Here is an 18,202-nt window from a genome sequence, read left to right on the forward strand (position 1 = left end):
CATGTATGGTGCAATTTAATAGATTAAGAATCCGAAGTAAGGCTGAATTATATTGATTATGAAGTAAATCACGGGACTCTACCTTGTTTAATGTAGAAATAATGGCCCAAATTATTACATTTCTGTAAAAATATATTTAAATATTTAACAATTGGGTGAATGTAATAATCTGCCACTTGAGTATCTACACCACGGTTTTATTTTCTAAACAGAAACATCAATGGCTTTACTGGTCCCTTAATCAGACAGGATACTTTAGGAATAAAATATTTTACACTAGTTGAAAAAAAATATTTAATTAATCATCTTTTTATAGAATGGCACAGATCTACTGCAAGATAAGACAACACCTAGAGCCTAAAGTTTACACCACACCTAAATCACCACTAAAAAAGCATTATACAATGAAAACAATCTTCAGTTATAAAAAATTGTTTCCATAACTCATGTTATGACATGAGACCAATCAATGCAAAAAAAAAAAATTCAACTTCAAATAAGAAACTCCTAGGTCCTGAATCAGAGGGAAGGGGGTGAAACGTTCTTCTCAGAAAAACAGATGGGACCTTGTTTTTTTTCTGAAACCCAGTTTCTTCCTCTTAATAGTTCCATATACAGATTACTATGCCCTAGAAGCTCGAAGCTCATGATCTAGATCCAAATTACCACACAGGCAGCTTCATTAACAGAACAACATGGCACTGACCTGTGATGTAAGCTAAGGTCTACTCTGGAGTAGAAAAACTCAAGTGAAACCTCCAGAAAGAAATGTGGACTCACACTGTTCAACGGATAAAATAAGAGGCACTGTAGTCCTCGCACAACTGTATAAAAGTTGCACATGTTTCCAAATTGGAATGTGTTCAGCAATAAGTGACAAAAACAAGTGCAGTTGCTGTATGACAAAGAAACAACCACTATAGATCGCACACCAGACATTTCATTTACCAAAAGGGGAAAATGTATTACCATTTCAAGTGATTTAAAAAACAAGCAGGCTCCAAGATTGATTTTTCAAGTAACATCAGAGAAGCCACAGAAACAAACCCATTAAGTATCCTATCAATAATGGGAACAGTCTACGGCTAAAAAGACTTCTGGCATCTGTTCAAACATTAAACCTCCCAATAGGTGAGGAGCTCCTGGCTGCTTAGATGCAGTGTTGGCTCTGCGCGCATGCACTATCATGGCAAATAAACAGACAACTTACTCAAATATGGGGGTTTGTAAGGCGCTCTGGTGCCGGAAAGCAGACCGTCCAACTCCTTCCTCTCTTTCCTTTCAAGTGTGCTCCCACCTCCATTGACAACTCCAAGCAGGGCCTTCTCTTTGCCAAAGGTGGAAAAGGACCTCTCGCCCCCTGGCTGCACTTCAGGTGCTTCAAAAACCTCAGTGTCCGGAACTGAGTCCATGCCGGGCACGTGGAGGTTGGTGCGGTAATCTACAGCCTGGCGTCCATCGGAAGGGACGAATGAAGGCATCCAGCAGCGATCTGAGTGGCCCAGAGCTTTGCATTCCTCTGTGCAGTTAGAAAAAAGATCAGTGCCTGCAACCGGGAGAAAAGGACAACAGCTTTAACACCAGCAGCCGTGGACAGAAAGGAAGTAGAATGCATATCACAAAAGTGAGTGAGGAACATGGCCAAAACGGCAGGCGACAAATGATTACTCTGACTACTGATTTGGTGATTATCAAATTCTGCAGGATTCAGGCTGACACATACGAGCTTCTTTATAGTGCATGTATGAGCAGTGTTCGATTCAGTTAGTGGTTTGAAAAATGAAAAAAACACGTTGTTTGCTGTTCATGCAGCCACAATTGTTTGATACTATTCGGTATGATCTCCTCTCATAAAACAAATTATATTCCTGTCTTATTGCATACATTCTGTTACTTTAAAATACTCTCTATATATGTTTTGCGTTCGTCCTGCAATGCAGGTTATCATCACTGCATATCCCTTATGCGCATACTTATTAACCTCAGATACAGGCACAGAGGCTAAAGCTCTTTAGAAATAAAATCCCTAAATTATTTAACTCAATTTTAAACTATAAACCAAGAAAAACAATCTCTATACTCTGAACATCATCGGGGGCTTCATTAACCCCCACTTTTTCCCTTGGAGTAGAGGGGTGGTGTCACTGGGGAGTCCTCTGTAATATGAAACATTTACGATGGTTATGGCTTTTAAAGCTATGATTTGAGATTTGGCATCCAAGAAGCTCATTGACACGAACTTCTGCAGGGCATTGAAAGGAGAGGGGGGGAGGGGTGAGGAGAAGGAGGTATGGGGACAAGAATTGATCGACGGTGGATGGGTAAATGCAGAGGTGATTGGGGACGAGGATGTAGAGAAAATCGACAAGATAGCAAGAAGGTTGTAGAGTTGGATGACTTAAGAGCAGGATGGAGGGATGGATACAAATAAGGATGGGTAGAGGGTGTATAAAAGGGTGACTGGGGAGAAGAATGAAAGGATGGAGCAAAAAATAGAGTGGCAAGCTGAAGAAAGAAGGAAGGTAAACTTGAGAGATGAAAGGATGGATGCATGGACAAGTGGGTGAATTGATGGATGGGAAATGTACAGACGTGATCTCAAGAAAGAAGGAACTAAGTTAGAAAAAGATTGGAAGAAGGGTGGTTACAAGGAAGGACAAAGACTGACAGAAGGATGGAGAAAAGGAAGGAATACAGAATTTCAGAATTCCATTTCTGCAGGGGTCCCAATCTCCCAAATGAAGAAGGCGTTCTTATACCACACTCACTCAGAAGCATTTAGGACATGGTTCAAAGTTGAGGTGTTTTATTTTTCTTGCTACTCCCTTATTCGTCAGTACAACAAAATAACTGATTTCCTCCTTGAATATGTTTAATATCTTGACCTCTTTTTAAGAAGGCATATACAGTATATGACCTTGGCATGAACTGTACCCTGGGACGCCATTGTACATATACAGCCTAACGACAAGAAGGCCGTGAGTATTAATATTGATAACTGGTGGACCCGGAATCTTAAAACCATGGGCACTTACCAGTCCATAAAGTATGAGTAGATCAACAGCAGGTGGAAATGGCTTGTTCATAAATGTCTCGATCATAATCAGTAATCAACAGCGCAGCAGATTGGTCCTGATGCTTAATACACACCTTGAGGCATTTGATAGGCTCTACATCAGAGGTCTTCAAAATGGGGGGTGGGCCCCATGGGGGTTCTCAAGTGATCCCAGGGAGGGCGCCAGACTGTGGCCAAAAGCAGCATTAGATAACAGGCCTTTGTTTTAAGCAGAAGCATGTGGTTACATTTTTAAAAAGGTAAAATTACTTAGCTGCAATGTTTATATAGGTTTAGACATATTTAAACAGAGCCATCTTTATAAAATAATTGTGAAAAATTCTGATGGGGGCCCAATGATTTTTATTTTTTAACTGGGGGGGGGCGCGGCATTAAGAAGTTTGGAGACCACTGCTCTACATGTTATACATTACCAATTATACTACTGTCTGAAAACGTAGCATGCAAAGAAGCAGAGTCCCATGTTCTCCGAAACACGTACATTCATGAACATAAAAGGACAGCCTCTCTGCACACCCATGTTCCTCCTGAGTTGCACAGCCAATACCTGGAATGGTCCAGACGTAGGCGTCCAACGTGACTTGGCTGCTGACAATATTGACAACACGTTAATGACTAGTCTGTCAGCAAACATTTGCTCCGGCCAGCTGTGGACTACCCCCTCGCATCGCTTGATGCTACTAAGATTTCAAAGGACGAGTGAGACTGTACTGACAGCCTTCGGACTGACACTGCAACTGCATACAAAGCACGAGACGCTGCAGCCTATGGATTAAATAATAATGGCGGCTTGCAAGAGAGCGAAAAGAAATCACGTCCTACTCTGCTATAGTACATCAGCAACTCAAGTGTATACATTAACGCAATGATAATTCCTTAAAGTTACTTCGTAAATAACATCTGCAGTGGAAAGCAAAATTACCTCCAAGCAAAAAATGAGTATTTAAATGCATGCCCCATATACCTAATTAGATAATTCTCATGCAATCGTTACAGAATTCGAAATCTACAAATTGGTCAGACTGCCTATCACCGGGTGCCGACACCCCAAGAGGACAGGGGCAAAGTGTTCCCGGGGCTCTGAGAGGCACCCATCTTCGAACACTAAATGCCTCTTAAAGGACCTGTTTATAAGAAAACAATGTATCTTCGAATACAACGTGTACTTTACCGAGGAAATGAAACAGAATTATGGGCCAGATACGCAAAGGGGGTCAGTCTTTTGGAGGTCTGCTTAAAAAGATGGAGGATTTCCATATCTCTCCCATTATAGTTACAGTTTCACTTTAAAAAACATACGTGAGCAAAAGTGAGTTGGCTTTCATTGAAAACATATTTAAGAACAATGAAATAAATCACTGGTCTCTAATTCCAATTGGGATTGAGAAATCGTCCGAAAAGAACATGCATAGCATGCATCTGCTTTTATACGCAAAATCATACATAATAAGCAAGCCAGGTGTGTTAAAAAAATACAAAAATAAACTTGTAAGATGGGAAGGAGTTCTGTAGGTAAGGAAATCAAAAAGTTGGAAGGCGTACAATCCACAGGGCACTCCTAAAATAATAATAATAATAATAATAATAATAATAATAATAATAATAATAATAATAATAATAATAATGTCCAAACACAGAGCGTGAAGAAAAGAGTTCCTGTTTCTGAGCGCTAGGCTAAATTATCTGTAAAGGTCCATAAATGGTGGCACACCCGCCCCAGGCGCAAAGATCTGAACTTGGCATCGTCCTGCGTTTGATGTGCGAGACTGCAGGAGTCCAGATTCGGAAGCTGCAGAAACACAAAGCACCAATGTTTTTGTCAATCGACGAGGAGCACGCCAGATGAAAAAACAGACTTGCAGTTCTGGTCTCCTGTCCTGGGAGTAAAATGTAATTTATGTTCCATCATCTGGTAAGAAATGAATACTAATAACTTGTAATTAAATATTGGTCCGCTGAGCAAATGAATTTCGAGCGCAGGAAGGAGCCGATGGTTCGTCGTCGACTAGAATTCAAAAGCGAGCAATGGGTGGCGAACCTACGTGCCCGCGTCTAGCGCGAAGGCGAGGGCAGGCAATGGAAGCGTTCCCAGGACATGGGCTTCGAGGTGCTCGCCGCGAGGCTGTGCTAGCCCCCACTTCCAAGCGCCCTTCAGATGCCAATGAAAACCAGGAAACAGAACCAGCAGAGTGCAATGAATCGACCAGCATCGCTGTTGCACCTAAAAGCAGTGCTGGCGTTTTTCCATTCACCGCCAAGTCACCCGTGGCGATGTTTGGCGAGTTCTACATATGAACAAAAAAGCTAAATGAAAAAATCAAAATAGAGGAGCGTAATAGTGTGGATGTTACAACCCACTGATGCACCTCTCGCATCTCGTAAACAATTTCGAACTCGATGTGCTTAGCTATTAAATCACATCTGCTAGGCAGAGGCGGTTAACGCTTTCTCTGCAGGCTCTGCGCAGAAAGTGACGATAAATCAAACTATAAAAAATACACAGAATTTGTTTGGCTTGTCAATAAAGCCTTCTCGAGGAGTACACGTCCCCGGTAATCTACACATAGTACTCGGGAAAGCTACTCATGTATGTTACCTCAATAACCATTAACCATCGATGGTATTAGGACAACAAACTCGTGCACAGCGCACAGTTAGAGCAAAACCAGAGCCTCTGCAAACAGCCGCAGATTACACCTGGGGGTGACTGAATTGACAGTTTGCACCCAATCCCGCCCTCAGACCAGGGCCTCCCTCTTTGACTCTTTGGTACATAAAACGCTATCCGCATGCACACTTCCGTTTTGGCGGTGGGTTAAAAGAATCTGTGACTATGGCTGAATAGCTGCAGACATTTAATTCCAAAATGAAAACATGTCAACCCAAGTGGAGCCTTAGGTGCGAGTTTGTGGGAACGCCGGGGAGGCGAGGGGTGCAAAGCAGTGCAGAATGTCCACCGGCTTCGCCTGTTTCATATCCACACTCGGGATTCACTTCCTGCTGAGTCCCTCACATACGAGATATGCCTGGGAGCTTGCTGCGCGCTCTTTGCTGCCTGCTGGCTACAGAGACGGCAATCAGTCAGCATGCATAAGAGATGTGCCTGTGAGCTTGCTGCGCGCTCTCTGATGAATGCAGATACGGCGATCAGTCAGCACACATTAAGAAATATGCCTGGGCGCTTGCTGCGCGCTCTCTGCTGCCTGCAGATACGGCGATCAGTCAGCACACATTAAGATATATGCCTGGGCGCTTGCTGCGCACTCTCTGGTGGATGCTGATAGGGCGATCAGTCAGCACACATTATTAAGATATATGCATGTGCGCTTGCTGCGTACTCTCTGGTGCCTGCTGGCTACAGATACGGTGATCATTCAGAATACTTAAGAAATATGCCTGTGAGCTTGCTGCGCCCTCTCTGTTGCCTGCTGGATACAGACACTGTGATCAATCAGCACACATGAGAGATACGCTTTGAGCTTGCTGGCCGCTCTCTGCTGCTGGCTGATATGGCGATCAATCGACACCCATAAGAGATGTGACTTTGTGCTTGCTGCGCGCTCTCTGCTGCCTGCAGATACGGCGATCAGTCAGCACACATAAGATATATGCCTGTGCGCTTGCTGCGCACTCTCTGCTGCCTGCTGGCTACAGATACGGTGATCACTCAGAATACATAAGAAATATGCATGTGCTCTTGCTGTGCCCTCTCTACTGTTTGCTGGATACAGATACTGTGATCATCCAGCACACATACAAAAATATGCCCGCGCGCTCTCTGCCGCCTGCAGATACGGTGACCAGTCTGCAAGGATGGAATTCGCTCTGACTTCTGCTTTCAACAGCCTCGTCGAATACTGCGCCTCCTACACGTTAATTCAGTTTTGCTTGTTACTTATTATGATTCATTATGCTGATGGCCTAATCTGATTGAAATTCTCAGTCGAGATAAGAACGCGCCCGGCGGAGCGGGGAGCTTCAGTAAATGAGATGCGGCCTCGGAACAAGAATAGCTTCCTTAAGTTCCCGAAATGCCCATTACTGTGTCAGCGCCCCTGAAAGCGGACAGGTCGGCGAGAGGCTAAATGCACAGCTTCTTGGGGGAACAATGTCCGCAGCCCCTTATGGAGGGCGAAATGAAAGGCGCTGTGTTCAGGCCCGAACTTCTGCCGAGCCCTGACTTGTGGGGTTCCCAGGCGGAAAATAGGAGCTCTGTTCTCAAGGAGCGGACCTCGGGGACTCTTGGCTCTGCCGCGCACTCATTAGGGCTGCATATTAATGACTCGCAGGGTCCTTCAATGCCAGGACGCACAATGCACGAGGGGGCAGACAAGCCACGGGCAGGAGCCGGGTGTATCTAGAGCAACGTCCACCGCCTGCCCGGACACTGCTGGGGGATTACTGGGGCTCAGCCCGGACCCAGAGGGCAAGAGGTGAGGCGCCCGCAGGCAGCTGCAAAATTACTTTCTATAGCAGAGGCATTTCCACGGCTCGGCGCCTCGCAGATTCCCAAGGAGGAAACCCCATCACTAATCCTCTTCGTATTTTGAGGGAAAGTGGGCTTGAGATGGTGAAAGTATGTTCCTTTTCATTCAGGATGGGGTTTTGCTGATGTGCCCTTTCTTTCGCTTTGCATTCAAAGGAAAATTGCTAAGATGCAATTTCGTTTGGCAGCTTCATAATTTTGATTGATTTTAAGTGGTGTTTTCAAAGAATAAACCCATGAAAAGATTATATGTGTGGTAAAAGAATCTCAACGCGGCAAAGAGGAGAACTCTCGTCGAGGCATCTCACAGAAGCATGTCAGATTCGTGCCCTTTTACTGAATGCATTAAAAAACCAGCCACATTGGACAAACAAAAACAGCCACCTCGAACAAACATTCACGCCATTTTATGTTCCCAAAAAAGACAATTAACGTGGACAATCACATTTACATCATTCTACATTTGCAAAAAATGAGAACCAACCAGCACAAAATCTTATAGCTCTAAGTCATCGGATTTGTGGCAGGTGTATTTCCACATTTGTGCAAATCACTCAAGGCAAACACGAAAACGCACCAACTAGGTAGTGAATCATCTTACATGCAGCACATTACTAAATGATTCACATCTGACTCCTCTTAATATTTGGCAGATATGGGAGCCTTGCACAAGAACATAAATCGATTTTTCCAGGATCCCACAGTTTGGACAAGTGGCAAACCAGGATTTAAACCCAGATCTCCTTATTTCCAAAACTGCAGCTTGCCCACAAGATGATATTGTTATTGATAATGTAAATCCAACTTGTGTGACTATTCTGAAAATCTTGCACTCTTCGACTAGATACACCTGCCGCACAGTACTGAAATAATCCTAAGAGTCATGACCTAACAGGTTGAAATGCCCAATGAACTTCCACCCTTGTGGCCATGCCGGTCTGGTATGCACACTACCGCAGCCCCCAATGCTACCCCAGCGTTCACAATTTGGCACATGTTCATTGCGATCGATGACTTGTTCTTGAAGTCATCCTTCTCTTGAAGGCTTACCAGAGGATTGACCTCGATTAGTGGCGTCGTGATCACTGTCTCCTTGCTCGCTGTCTCCATGACCACTGTCCTTAGAGCTTACTATGTCTGCTTCCTGGAATGCAGAGCTGGAAACATAAAATATGGGAATTATGAAAACCCGCGTTATGAAAGAGACGTTCACAAAACCATCTTCTGCCATCACATGGCCGCAGAGGGTGCTGCATTCACAACAACTCCATTCACCACAAGACTGCCTGCCACGTTGGGAAGTGAGAAGGCAGGGCAGCTCTTTCAAGCAGAGCTGCTGCAGTCAAGGCAAGCAGTCCTGACCTGTCCTGCACATGGTGTGTGCAGTGTGCGCTGTACCTTCTTAAAATCCACCCACTACGGAAGCCTGGCCCTTTTACCAAACCCACCTCAGCGATTTCTCTGAAATACATTTTGCAAATATTTCACTAACACGTCAATAAAAGCATCGTGTTCGGTATATGTCAGATTACGGGTCACCGTTCTGGTGAACACCCTAATAGCGGCTCAGGCTACTGGCATTTTATCACCATGTTTTAGAGAAAATGCAAAAGATGTTTTACAAGAACAGAAACAGTGGGGTCCGTACCTGTTTACTCGTCTCGGCCTGTCAACCAGATAACTGAGCTCTGTCCGCTGATGTTTATTCTAGACAAAAGAGGGGGGAAAAACAGAGATATGTAACAAGGAAAAGGAAATGGTGGTCTTCTGAGGCGTGTACTGACTTCCAGCATGCCGCGTCGTAGATTTAAAGGGGGTTTGGGTTGTTTTTGCCAGAAACTGGTGGGTCTGTGTAACATTTTAAAACACTATGTGTCATTTTCCCCAGGACAGTTAAAATATGACCATTTCCCTACACTCAGACTACAAGTGATCGCAATTAATGCAGGGTTGTGCGAACCTTTCATCATAGTTCAATTTGATGTGTCGAGTACAGCAATTTAAATTACACTACCTTGAACACTCTATGCACACATGAAGTGCGTGCTGAAAAGAAGGCATTATGCTTGTCTGTTGAGTAAAGGTCTGATTCATTATTTTCCGCAAATATTGACCACCCTGATACTTATAGGGGGAGGGTCGTTGTCAGCAGACTATGGAGTGGACACCGTGTGTGCTTAATGGTGCCAATTAAATAGTTTTTCACCAAGTTACTGGTAGAAAGAGGCAGAGACAGTGACAAACAGACATCCCTTACTGATGTGGTGCACTGTGCACTTCCATTCATTAATTTAAGAAGAAGACAAAAGAGCTGATGCAGAGAATCATCAAAAAGCTGAGGAAGGGAGATGAAAAAGGCAGTCAAGCAGGAAGTGAAGGGATTTTGTGGGGGTAGGAGGGCAGAATATTCAACTGGAGGCAAATACAGACGGAGGTGGCAAAAGAGGATGGGGAAATTGAGTGAAAACGGGAGGCAACAATAGAAAAGGCTCAAAAGAGGTAGAGAGGAGTTGATTTAAAGACAGAGACAGATGAGAGAAGCTAGTGAGATGGGAAGGTAGAGAAAGGCAGAAGCGCGTGCAAGGGAACACAGAGATAGGCACAGAAAGTCAGTGAAAGGTATTGAATAGAGAGGGACACAGAGTAAGTGAAAAAATGAAAAGAGGTAATATATATATACACACACACACACACACACACACACATACGTGTGTGTGTTTACCATGTGATTGCTGGCAGGGAGTGTGTCGTGGTACTGTGGCAAAGACGCCTTTTCTAGATAATGTAGAGAAGCACCGTGACTCACAAGAGATGAAGCTCTGAATTGCCAGTGACAGCCCTCCCACTCGTCAATAATGGGGTTTATACCGTGCCATTTTCATGTGGATTATTTTTTTTTTTTTTAAACAGACATTTAACTAAAAGAAGGATGTAAGGAATTACATTTGAGCACTGAAATAAAATACAATTGACGAGGCTACTAACTAACACAACTTTGGTGAAGTATGCAATCTGTATGGCTATAAACTGTGCTCTCTGAAGTCCGTTTTTTTGTACTGTGTTTATAAGTGCATGGATGTGCTTTTATTTCCACCGCTCTTCTAAGTAGCATGGGAATGTACATATAAGTATGAACACACAAAGACACATGTCTGCATGTACAGAAAGGGAAAGCGGGGGGAGGGTTAAAAATGGGAGAGATCTTGGCTGGGCAGGCTGCACTGATAAGTATGTTCGCCTCCAGCATCAGTACCACAGTGGCTGGCGCCAAGCAAGCTTCATTTGCATGCACACCATGTAGGCGTTTAGCTGCAGATTTGTTCTCTCGTCGTGCCACCAACTGCTGGGGTCTGTGCACGGATTCAGCGCTCCCAGAAGTCAAGGTCCAGTCAGTGCTGGGCGGCGTGTATTTCACGGGAGTGGGAGCTGTCCTGGCAACCTTGGGGGACGTTGTGGAGGAGGTCGTGCTGGACAGCGGCTCTGCACGAGGGGAGGGGGTGGATGCTTGGGATGCAGTAAATAAGCGTGAGGGGGATTTGCAGATAACAGGGGATCAGGGACATCTGCTTTCAGGAGGAAACAAAACGTAAAACGCTTAAGTCATTTAAAAAGGCTTAGCCGCGAGAGAGAGAGCGTGTACTTGTAATCGGTGTGCAGCGTTACCACCCCCGCCCTCCCCGGGTAAGGGGAGCAAAGCCCCCATCGGCCCTCGGAGATCAAAGTGACCCGAAAGGGCAAACTGCTGCTCACATTTTCCCCAACAACTCCTGCGGAGGCAGGTGGGCTTCTATCTGTCGCCTGAATAGCCCCACCTTCGGGCTACCCCCTTTGATAAAATGAGAGCCCCCCCCGTATCTTCAGGGTCCGGACCCTTGGAGCAGACCTGTGCTACACTCCCACCCCCTAGGCGGGTCCCGGCTGGGGCAGGCGCACCCGACTCTTTTTCACGGGGATACCCCACCCGTTCAAGGGGGGCTCCTGAACCCCACACACCCCACATGCCAGGCCCTCTCACTTATACACAAGGTCGAGTCCCCTCCGAATACATCTATCTTCAAAGCGCCCAACCCTTCACTGAATTCAGCGTGCCTCGACCAACTGACACCGGTTGTGAGAATACCCTCGCCGCCCTCCCTCAACAACTCCGAGACGGACACTCGCTCTGGCTCCACTGGGCGACTGAATCCTTTGACTACATGTTCTCAAACGCCCATGGCCCTATTTAGTCGATCTCCAGGCAGGAGACTGATGTCCCCGATGGGCCCTATCGCGAAGTCCCTATGGCCCTGGGCCGTCTTCAGTAAATCACCTAACAAGAGGTGCACGGCCATGGTAATATTCAATTAACCCCACTCCACTTATCAGCTTGTTGCCGCCACAGATGGGGTGTCTGTTGAAGATTCCCTTAACCAAATATTCCACTCTGCTGGATATAGATCCCCCGGTGACCTAAAGTGCATCTCATGTACTAGATATATTCCCAGGATCCACCCTGATGCAGGTTACATGGATAAGGTGGTTGCAGATGAGCCCCTGTAATAAATTCCCACTAATGAAGATGAACTTAATAGTCGCAGTACATCCCAATGCAGGTGGCTCAGCCCTCTGTTACTTTCTGTCTAGGTTCATGGAATATATACATGCAGGAGTTATCCACTTTATTCCTCCTAAAAGACAGAAGATGCCCTAAGCTAACAATTAATGTCCTGATTTACCCCCCTTAAGCCCAGTATCACCTCACCTCTCCTGACAAGATGCTGCCATTGGAGATAATGTCAGGCTGCTGGTCGCTGTAACCGGTCACAAGGGCCCCTCCACATGGGCTCAGCTCAGAATCCCCAGCACGAGTAGGACTGCAGGGCTTGAGGAACATGAGGTCTGTCTTAGCAGACTCGGGGGTCAGACAGACCTGGTAGCAGTAGTTCTGGTTATGGTGGTGAGAGCCGAAGGAACCAGTGTCCTCTGGAGGTGGGCCTCCGGGTGGTGCGCTTGGCAGTGCAGAGGCCGAGCTCTGTACCAACATAATGTCTGACTTGCTGAGCTTCTTCTTGCGTGCGCGAGCCCGGCGGCCAGGTGGGCAACAGCAGCATGGGCACCCATCAGCAGCCAAGCAACTGTATAGGTTCAGCTTTTTCTCCTTCTGACAGCGCACAGCCAACAGAATCATGGCCAGAAGGAAGACAAAGGACACGGAACCCAGTGCGATTATCAGAATCAAAGTCAGGTCTAGTGAGCTCTCAGTAGCTGCACCACGGCTTGGCCTCTGCTCCCCAATGCCCGTCCTTGCCACGGAACCATCCACTAGCGCCACACGAAGCCAAGCGGTTGAGTTGAGTGGTGGCTGGCCATGGTCCCGCACCTCCACCAGCAGCTCATATGCAGCGAGGGCCTTGGCCTGTGCAGGCACCCTACGGGCAGTACGCAGTTCACCATTTCGCCAGTCCATGCGGAAGATACTCTGTTCATTGCCACTCAAGATGCTGTATGTTAACCTTGCATTCTCACCCTCATCTGCATCTGTAGCCTCTACCCGTGCCACAAGGTACCCGGGTTCCGCAGTCCGTGGCAGGAGTGCCTCTCTTGCCCAAGAGCCATTTGCACGGGGGCCAGGGCCTGAGTGTTGGTGTTGAGCTGGTCCTTGTGCAGGGCCAGGCGGTGGAAAAGTGATAGCAGGGGCATTGTCATTCTGGTCCAGTATGATGATGGAGACAGTAGCATTGGCACTAAGTGGTGGAACACCAGCATCACGTGCTTCCACAGCAAAGCTGAATCGCCGCAGTTGCTCATAATCAAAACTTCGCAGTGCATACAGAAAACCGTTCTCTGGATTGATGGAGACATAGGTGGACACTGACATGCCCTGGATGTCACATTCCAGAATGGTGTATCTCAACTCTGCATTGCGCTCCTCATCTGCATCTGCTGCACTAACAGCAAAGATATAGGCTCCTGGTACATTGTTCTCTGTCACGTACACATCATAGTTGGTACGTGAGAAACGTGGGGCATTGTCATTCACATCTGCCACACGCACACGAATGGAACTTGTGGCACTCTTAGATGGGGTGCCACGGTCACGGGCCAGAACAGTTAGTGTGTAGTCACGTGCAGCTTCGCGGTCCAGTGCTCCATCAGTCACTATGGTGTAGTAGTTCTTGAAGGAGGATTTAAGACGGAAGGGTGCTGGGGGGTCTGCAGGCAGTAATTCACAGTGAACTTGCCCATTCTCTTCTGAGTCACGGTCTGACACGCTGAAGAGGGCAACCACAGTGCCCGGTGCAGCCGCCTCACTCACAGCCTCCTTCACTGTGCTAAATGTCACTTCAGGTGAATTGTCATTAACATCCACCAGGCGTACTAGGACTTTGCAGTGCGCTGGCACAGCATTTGGCCCCAGGTCACGTGCTTGCACATACACCTGCTGGGTGGCACTTTCCTCATAGTCCAGCTCACCAGCTACTTCCAGCCTCCCTGTGGTTGCATCCAGGGTGAAGAGCTCTCGAGCTCGTGCTGGCCCATGCCCACTAAAGGCATATGACACCTCGCCATTGGGGCCTTCGTCGGGATCTGAGGCATTCAGCTGTAGCACTAGAGTACCAGGAGGGGCATTCTCGGGCAAGGACACAGCATAGACAGGCTGTGCGAAGGCAGGTGCGTTGTCATTGGAGTCAAGGACCCGGATACTAAGCAGCGCGGTGCCAGTACGCGGGGGCGTGCCTCCGTCCACCGCAGTAAGGACGTATCGGTGCAAAGCCTGCGCCTCGCGGTCCAGGGGCTGCACCAGCACGAGCTCCGCGAACTTCCCGCCTTCTGAAGTCCCTCCCCCGGGCGCAGACACCCCGCCTTGCGTCTGCACGTCCAGCGTAAAGTACGCATTGGGCGTGAGTTCGTAGGTGCGCAGCCCGTTCGTGCCGGCATCGGGGTCTTGCGCGCTCTCGAGCGGGAAGCGCGCCCCTGGGGCTGCGCTCTCCGAGATCTCGAGCTGCAGGTCTGCGCGCGGAAAGGCGGGTGCGTGGTCGTTGAGGTCAAGCACCTCCACCTCTACGCGGAAGAGCTCAAGCGGGCCCTCGAGGAAGACTTCGAGGTGCAGCAGGCACGAGGCGCTTTGACGGCAGATGCGCTCGCGGTCCATGGGCTCAGCCACGTGTAGCACGCCCGTCTCCAGGTCCAGCGTCAGGTAGGGAGAGCGTGAGGCGGGCACCTCCTGAAAGCGCCTCGCGGACAGCTTGGTCACGTCCAGGCCCAGGTCCTCGGCAATGTTCCCAACGAAGGTGCCCGGAGGCTGCTCCTCCTGCACCGTGTAGTGCAGCTGCGGGCGAACCGAACCCACAAACAGCAGCAGGAGGGGCAGAATTGAGCTTAAGAGAGGCATCTCCGGAGAACTGGAGGGCAGAGCAAAGAGCGGAACTAGGGGACTTCACTGCTCTTGCTGACGGACCCGCATCACTTCACGGATCAGAGGAAAGCAATGGAGAGCGTACAGCATCCTTCGCACATAGGGCAGCCAAGTCGCCATAAACCAGACTAAATCCACGTTCATATCAAGTTTTCAAATTGTATTATTTTTTACAACACGTTTTTGTTCATGTTTTTAAGTCCAGTTCATGTTCAGTCCAATTCATTTTGCAATAATCCAATGCAATTTAAACCCCAATATGTTCTTAAACGTTGATTAATCCATTTCAGTTTAATCCAAAGCTTGTGGAGAAGTAGGTGCATGAAAATGAGAGAGCCAAATCCCAGATGCGGTGAAGCAGGTGCCTGTGGTCAGGTTTCAGACAGGCACTCCCCTGCTAGATGAGATGCTGCTGGGAGTCGGGAAAGCCTGCTGGGAGGGTGTCGGTCCTGCGGCGGGTCAGGGTGAATGCTCTGCGCCGGGGAGGCTGTGGCAGTGCTTTTGATCTCTGTACTCTCCTGTCAGTGTCGTAGCTGTCGGTACGCCTCACTCTGCTCGCTGTCCCGTTGTGGCTGGCTGCTGTCAGTGCTCCTGTCCTGCCTGCGCGGCTCCGGCGGCGGCTGGCAGCTTGTGGGCTGCGTGCGCGCGGCTCAGCTGTTTTTGCGCAGCGCCCTCTTCGGAGCGGCCAATGGGGGGCGGTGCCGCCCTCGGGGGCGGGGCTAGGCGTTGGCATCGCCACTCACAGAGTCGCTCTCCGTCGCCGAGGGCCGGGCGGGGCTCGGAGCTGGCCGGGGTTCTGATTCAAGAAGTTGGCTGAGGGATTCCGCTGTGAAAGCCGAGGACGCTCCCTCCGGAGCGGCACCCGCGCGCCAGTCTGCGCACCAGCGCGGGAGCCCGTCTGGAGCCCGGAGGGGAGCTCCACACACCTAGGGCCGCATTGTGTTCGGACCCCGGGGCAGAGCACGCGTGGAGCGCACTCCTCCCAGCTCACCTGACAGCGGTAGACCCGAGGGTGGCCCTCACAGCATTCGCAACCCTTTCATAGCGCCTTTTACATTGAGAGCCGATGCAGTTATTCGCAGCCTGTCACTCTCGCTGCTCCGTGCTTGTGCAGTCGCCGCGGGTGCTCTGCTAAACCGTGACTGCCTCTGCAGCTCCCGTTGTCGCTCACGGGGCGCCAAGGAGCTGCCCAGCCGGGTTCGTGTGAGCTGGACCCGTGCCCGCTACGCACTGTCCGTGTGTTGGTGCCTGCGCGCCTTGCAGCCCCTCCTTTCCCTCGCAACATGCTTCGTGCCCCATCGACCATTCCCAGCACTCCCTCACTGTCGGCCGCAGCTCGGCGGAAAACAAACAAATTACACTGCAAGCCTAGGGATATGAACATGTGTGTGCAGATGCATGAAGTGGGACGTTAAGAGGGGTATCATTAGCCGGGCACAGTCCTGGCCGGAGCCGCCGCTCCTCTGGCACGTACGCGCGTCTCGCTGGCCGAGCGGCACTTTATTAAAACTCCATCTCCGTGCTCAGGGCGAACCTGTCTGAGCACCGAGGAAGAAGCAGCAGAAAATGGCCCTCAGCCGCCGCGCCGAGGTTCTGCCCCAGCAGCAGCACGTCCAGCCTCGGAGACCAGACACTTGATATAAATCAGCCCACAGGTCTGGCAGCAAGCCACAGCTCGTCAGAGAAACCGTGCCCATCAGTCCGACGCCTGCGATGCTTTATTTTATACAGCCTCATCTGAGTGATAAAAAAAAATATGCCAGCGATTTTAAAATGTTGAATTATCATTAAACTGCCATGAATGTGTAATGCCTCGAGTTAAAAATATGGCCACTGCCCACGTCACTACCTGGCTAGAACGGTTCCATAAAACGCATAATATTTAAACGTAAATTAGATATGCTTTCGAAGTGAGACTGGTCGTGTCACTGATCGTTCGAGTGACGCAGGCTCGGTTTACTTTTCTAGTTTGCTAAACGCGCCATAGAAACAATGGTATATATAGCATTAAAGCGGAATGAGATCAGACGTTAATCTCTCCGTGTTTCCAGACATTCGTACTGATTGCATCTATACAGAACGCTTAGCTAGAGGTGAATGGCACAGACCTCTGCAGACGGGTCAGTAGACGGATATGGTGGCTGGCTGGGGTGGAAGCCGTGCCTGTATATGATCTCTGAGTAGTGCTCGCGAGCGCTCATTATTCACTCGCTGCAGCTTGCTTTCAATTGTTGGCCGCAAGCTCCCCCTAGCGATCTCAAGGCGTATTTCACGTCAGACAAAAACTCGTGTGAAAAACCTTTATTTTCTGGAGGAGTCCGGAGTACCTCCGAGAAACGGGGGTCTAATTCACAAGCAGTCTGCGAGATGCAGTGGGGTACGCTGGCCTGGGCGGAGGCGTGAACCAATAAACATGCTTTTATTTGTGAGGCGACAGCGTTATTTCTCTAGATGTTCCACTACGTACCTGTGGTCATCTGATTCGACGACCAGTGGCACAGGCAGGTGACTAGCAAGGAGTCACGCTTGACGGTGTCTATAAATCTGGTGTCGTTTTTCTCTTGATTGCTCTGAGAGGGCGGCTTTGATATGATTTGTTTTCTCGTTGCTTGTTTGTTCCCCTCCATAGACCACAGGGCTGTTGGGGCGGCGGAGAGCGGGCTCGGTTGCGTCTATTCTGGTATCGTGCATTCACCCTAATAGTTGTTCCTGTGACACGAGGGCTGCAGTTTGAAGCGCGCTGGCCCCACATAAAGGGGAATCCGTCGTTCAAACGTAACTGGGGAATTGCGGGCGGGGGCACCCCCTGCAGCTGCTGCACAAAACCAGGCCGCCAACAAATGCGCATGTTATCGCGATCACAAATGTCCCTAGCACCCCAAATGCCACAATCATTAACACCTGGGTGGTCTTTATAAATTACTAAGGAAAACGTGCCGGACTCTGATGTGGCGGAAACTCCCTTAATCACATCCTCCTTCTGCAGGAGATGTGGAAAATCAACACTGGACCGTGTATTTTTTCACACCTAGGCAAAAAAACAACATCCCGAAAACAGTATGTTCTTTTCCACATTATTGTTGAACCCAATAGTGATCCTCCACAAGACTGTCCAGTGTTACTCATTGTGTTCCGGTACAGTATGTGCACTCGGCAGCGCATGCTCGATAGAAATGCAAATGCCGCGTTCTGTGTTTTTGAGTGTGAATGCGAATTGGGTGCAACTAGCGAGCATTTGTGTCCC

General features: G+C 48.6%; 1 protein-coding gene across 2 annotated transcripts in view; it reads right to left on the reverse strand.

The window, feature by feature from the left end:
- Nucleotides 1-16,129, reverse strand: part of PCDH10 (protocadherin 10) — a 56,639-nt gene extending 40,510 nt beyond the window's left edge. The window contains exons 1-4 of one of the 2 annotated variants that reach the window (XM_069242125.1): nt 12,304-16,129; nt 9,211-9,269; nt 8,613-8,719; nt 1,211-1,546 (exon numbers count right to left, since the gene is read on the reverse strand). In XM_069242125.1, the coding sequence (XP_069098226.1) occupies nt 1,211-1,546; nt 8,613-8,719; nt 9,211-9,269; nt 12,304-14,934 (3,133 nt within the window). In that variant the 5' untranslated portion in view covers nt 14,935-16,129. The remainder of the gene's footprint in view (nt 1-1,210; nt 1,547-8,612; nt 8,720-9,210; nt 9,270-12,303) is intronic. The other variant, XM_069242123.1, reaches the window with a different exon arrangement.
- Nucleotides 16,130-18,202: the final 2,073 nt, after the last annotated feature.

The sequence above is a fragment of the Pleurodeles waltl genome, chromosome 1_2, assembly GCF_031143425.1.
Source record: "Pleurodeles waltl isolate 20211129_DDA chromosome 1_2, aPleWal1.hap1.20221129, whole genome shotgun sequence".
Lineage (NCBI taxonomy): Eukaryota > Metazoa > Chordata > Amphibia > Caudata > Salamandridae > Pleurodeles > Pleurodeles waltl.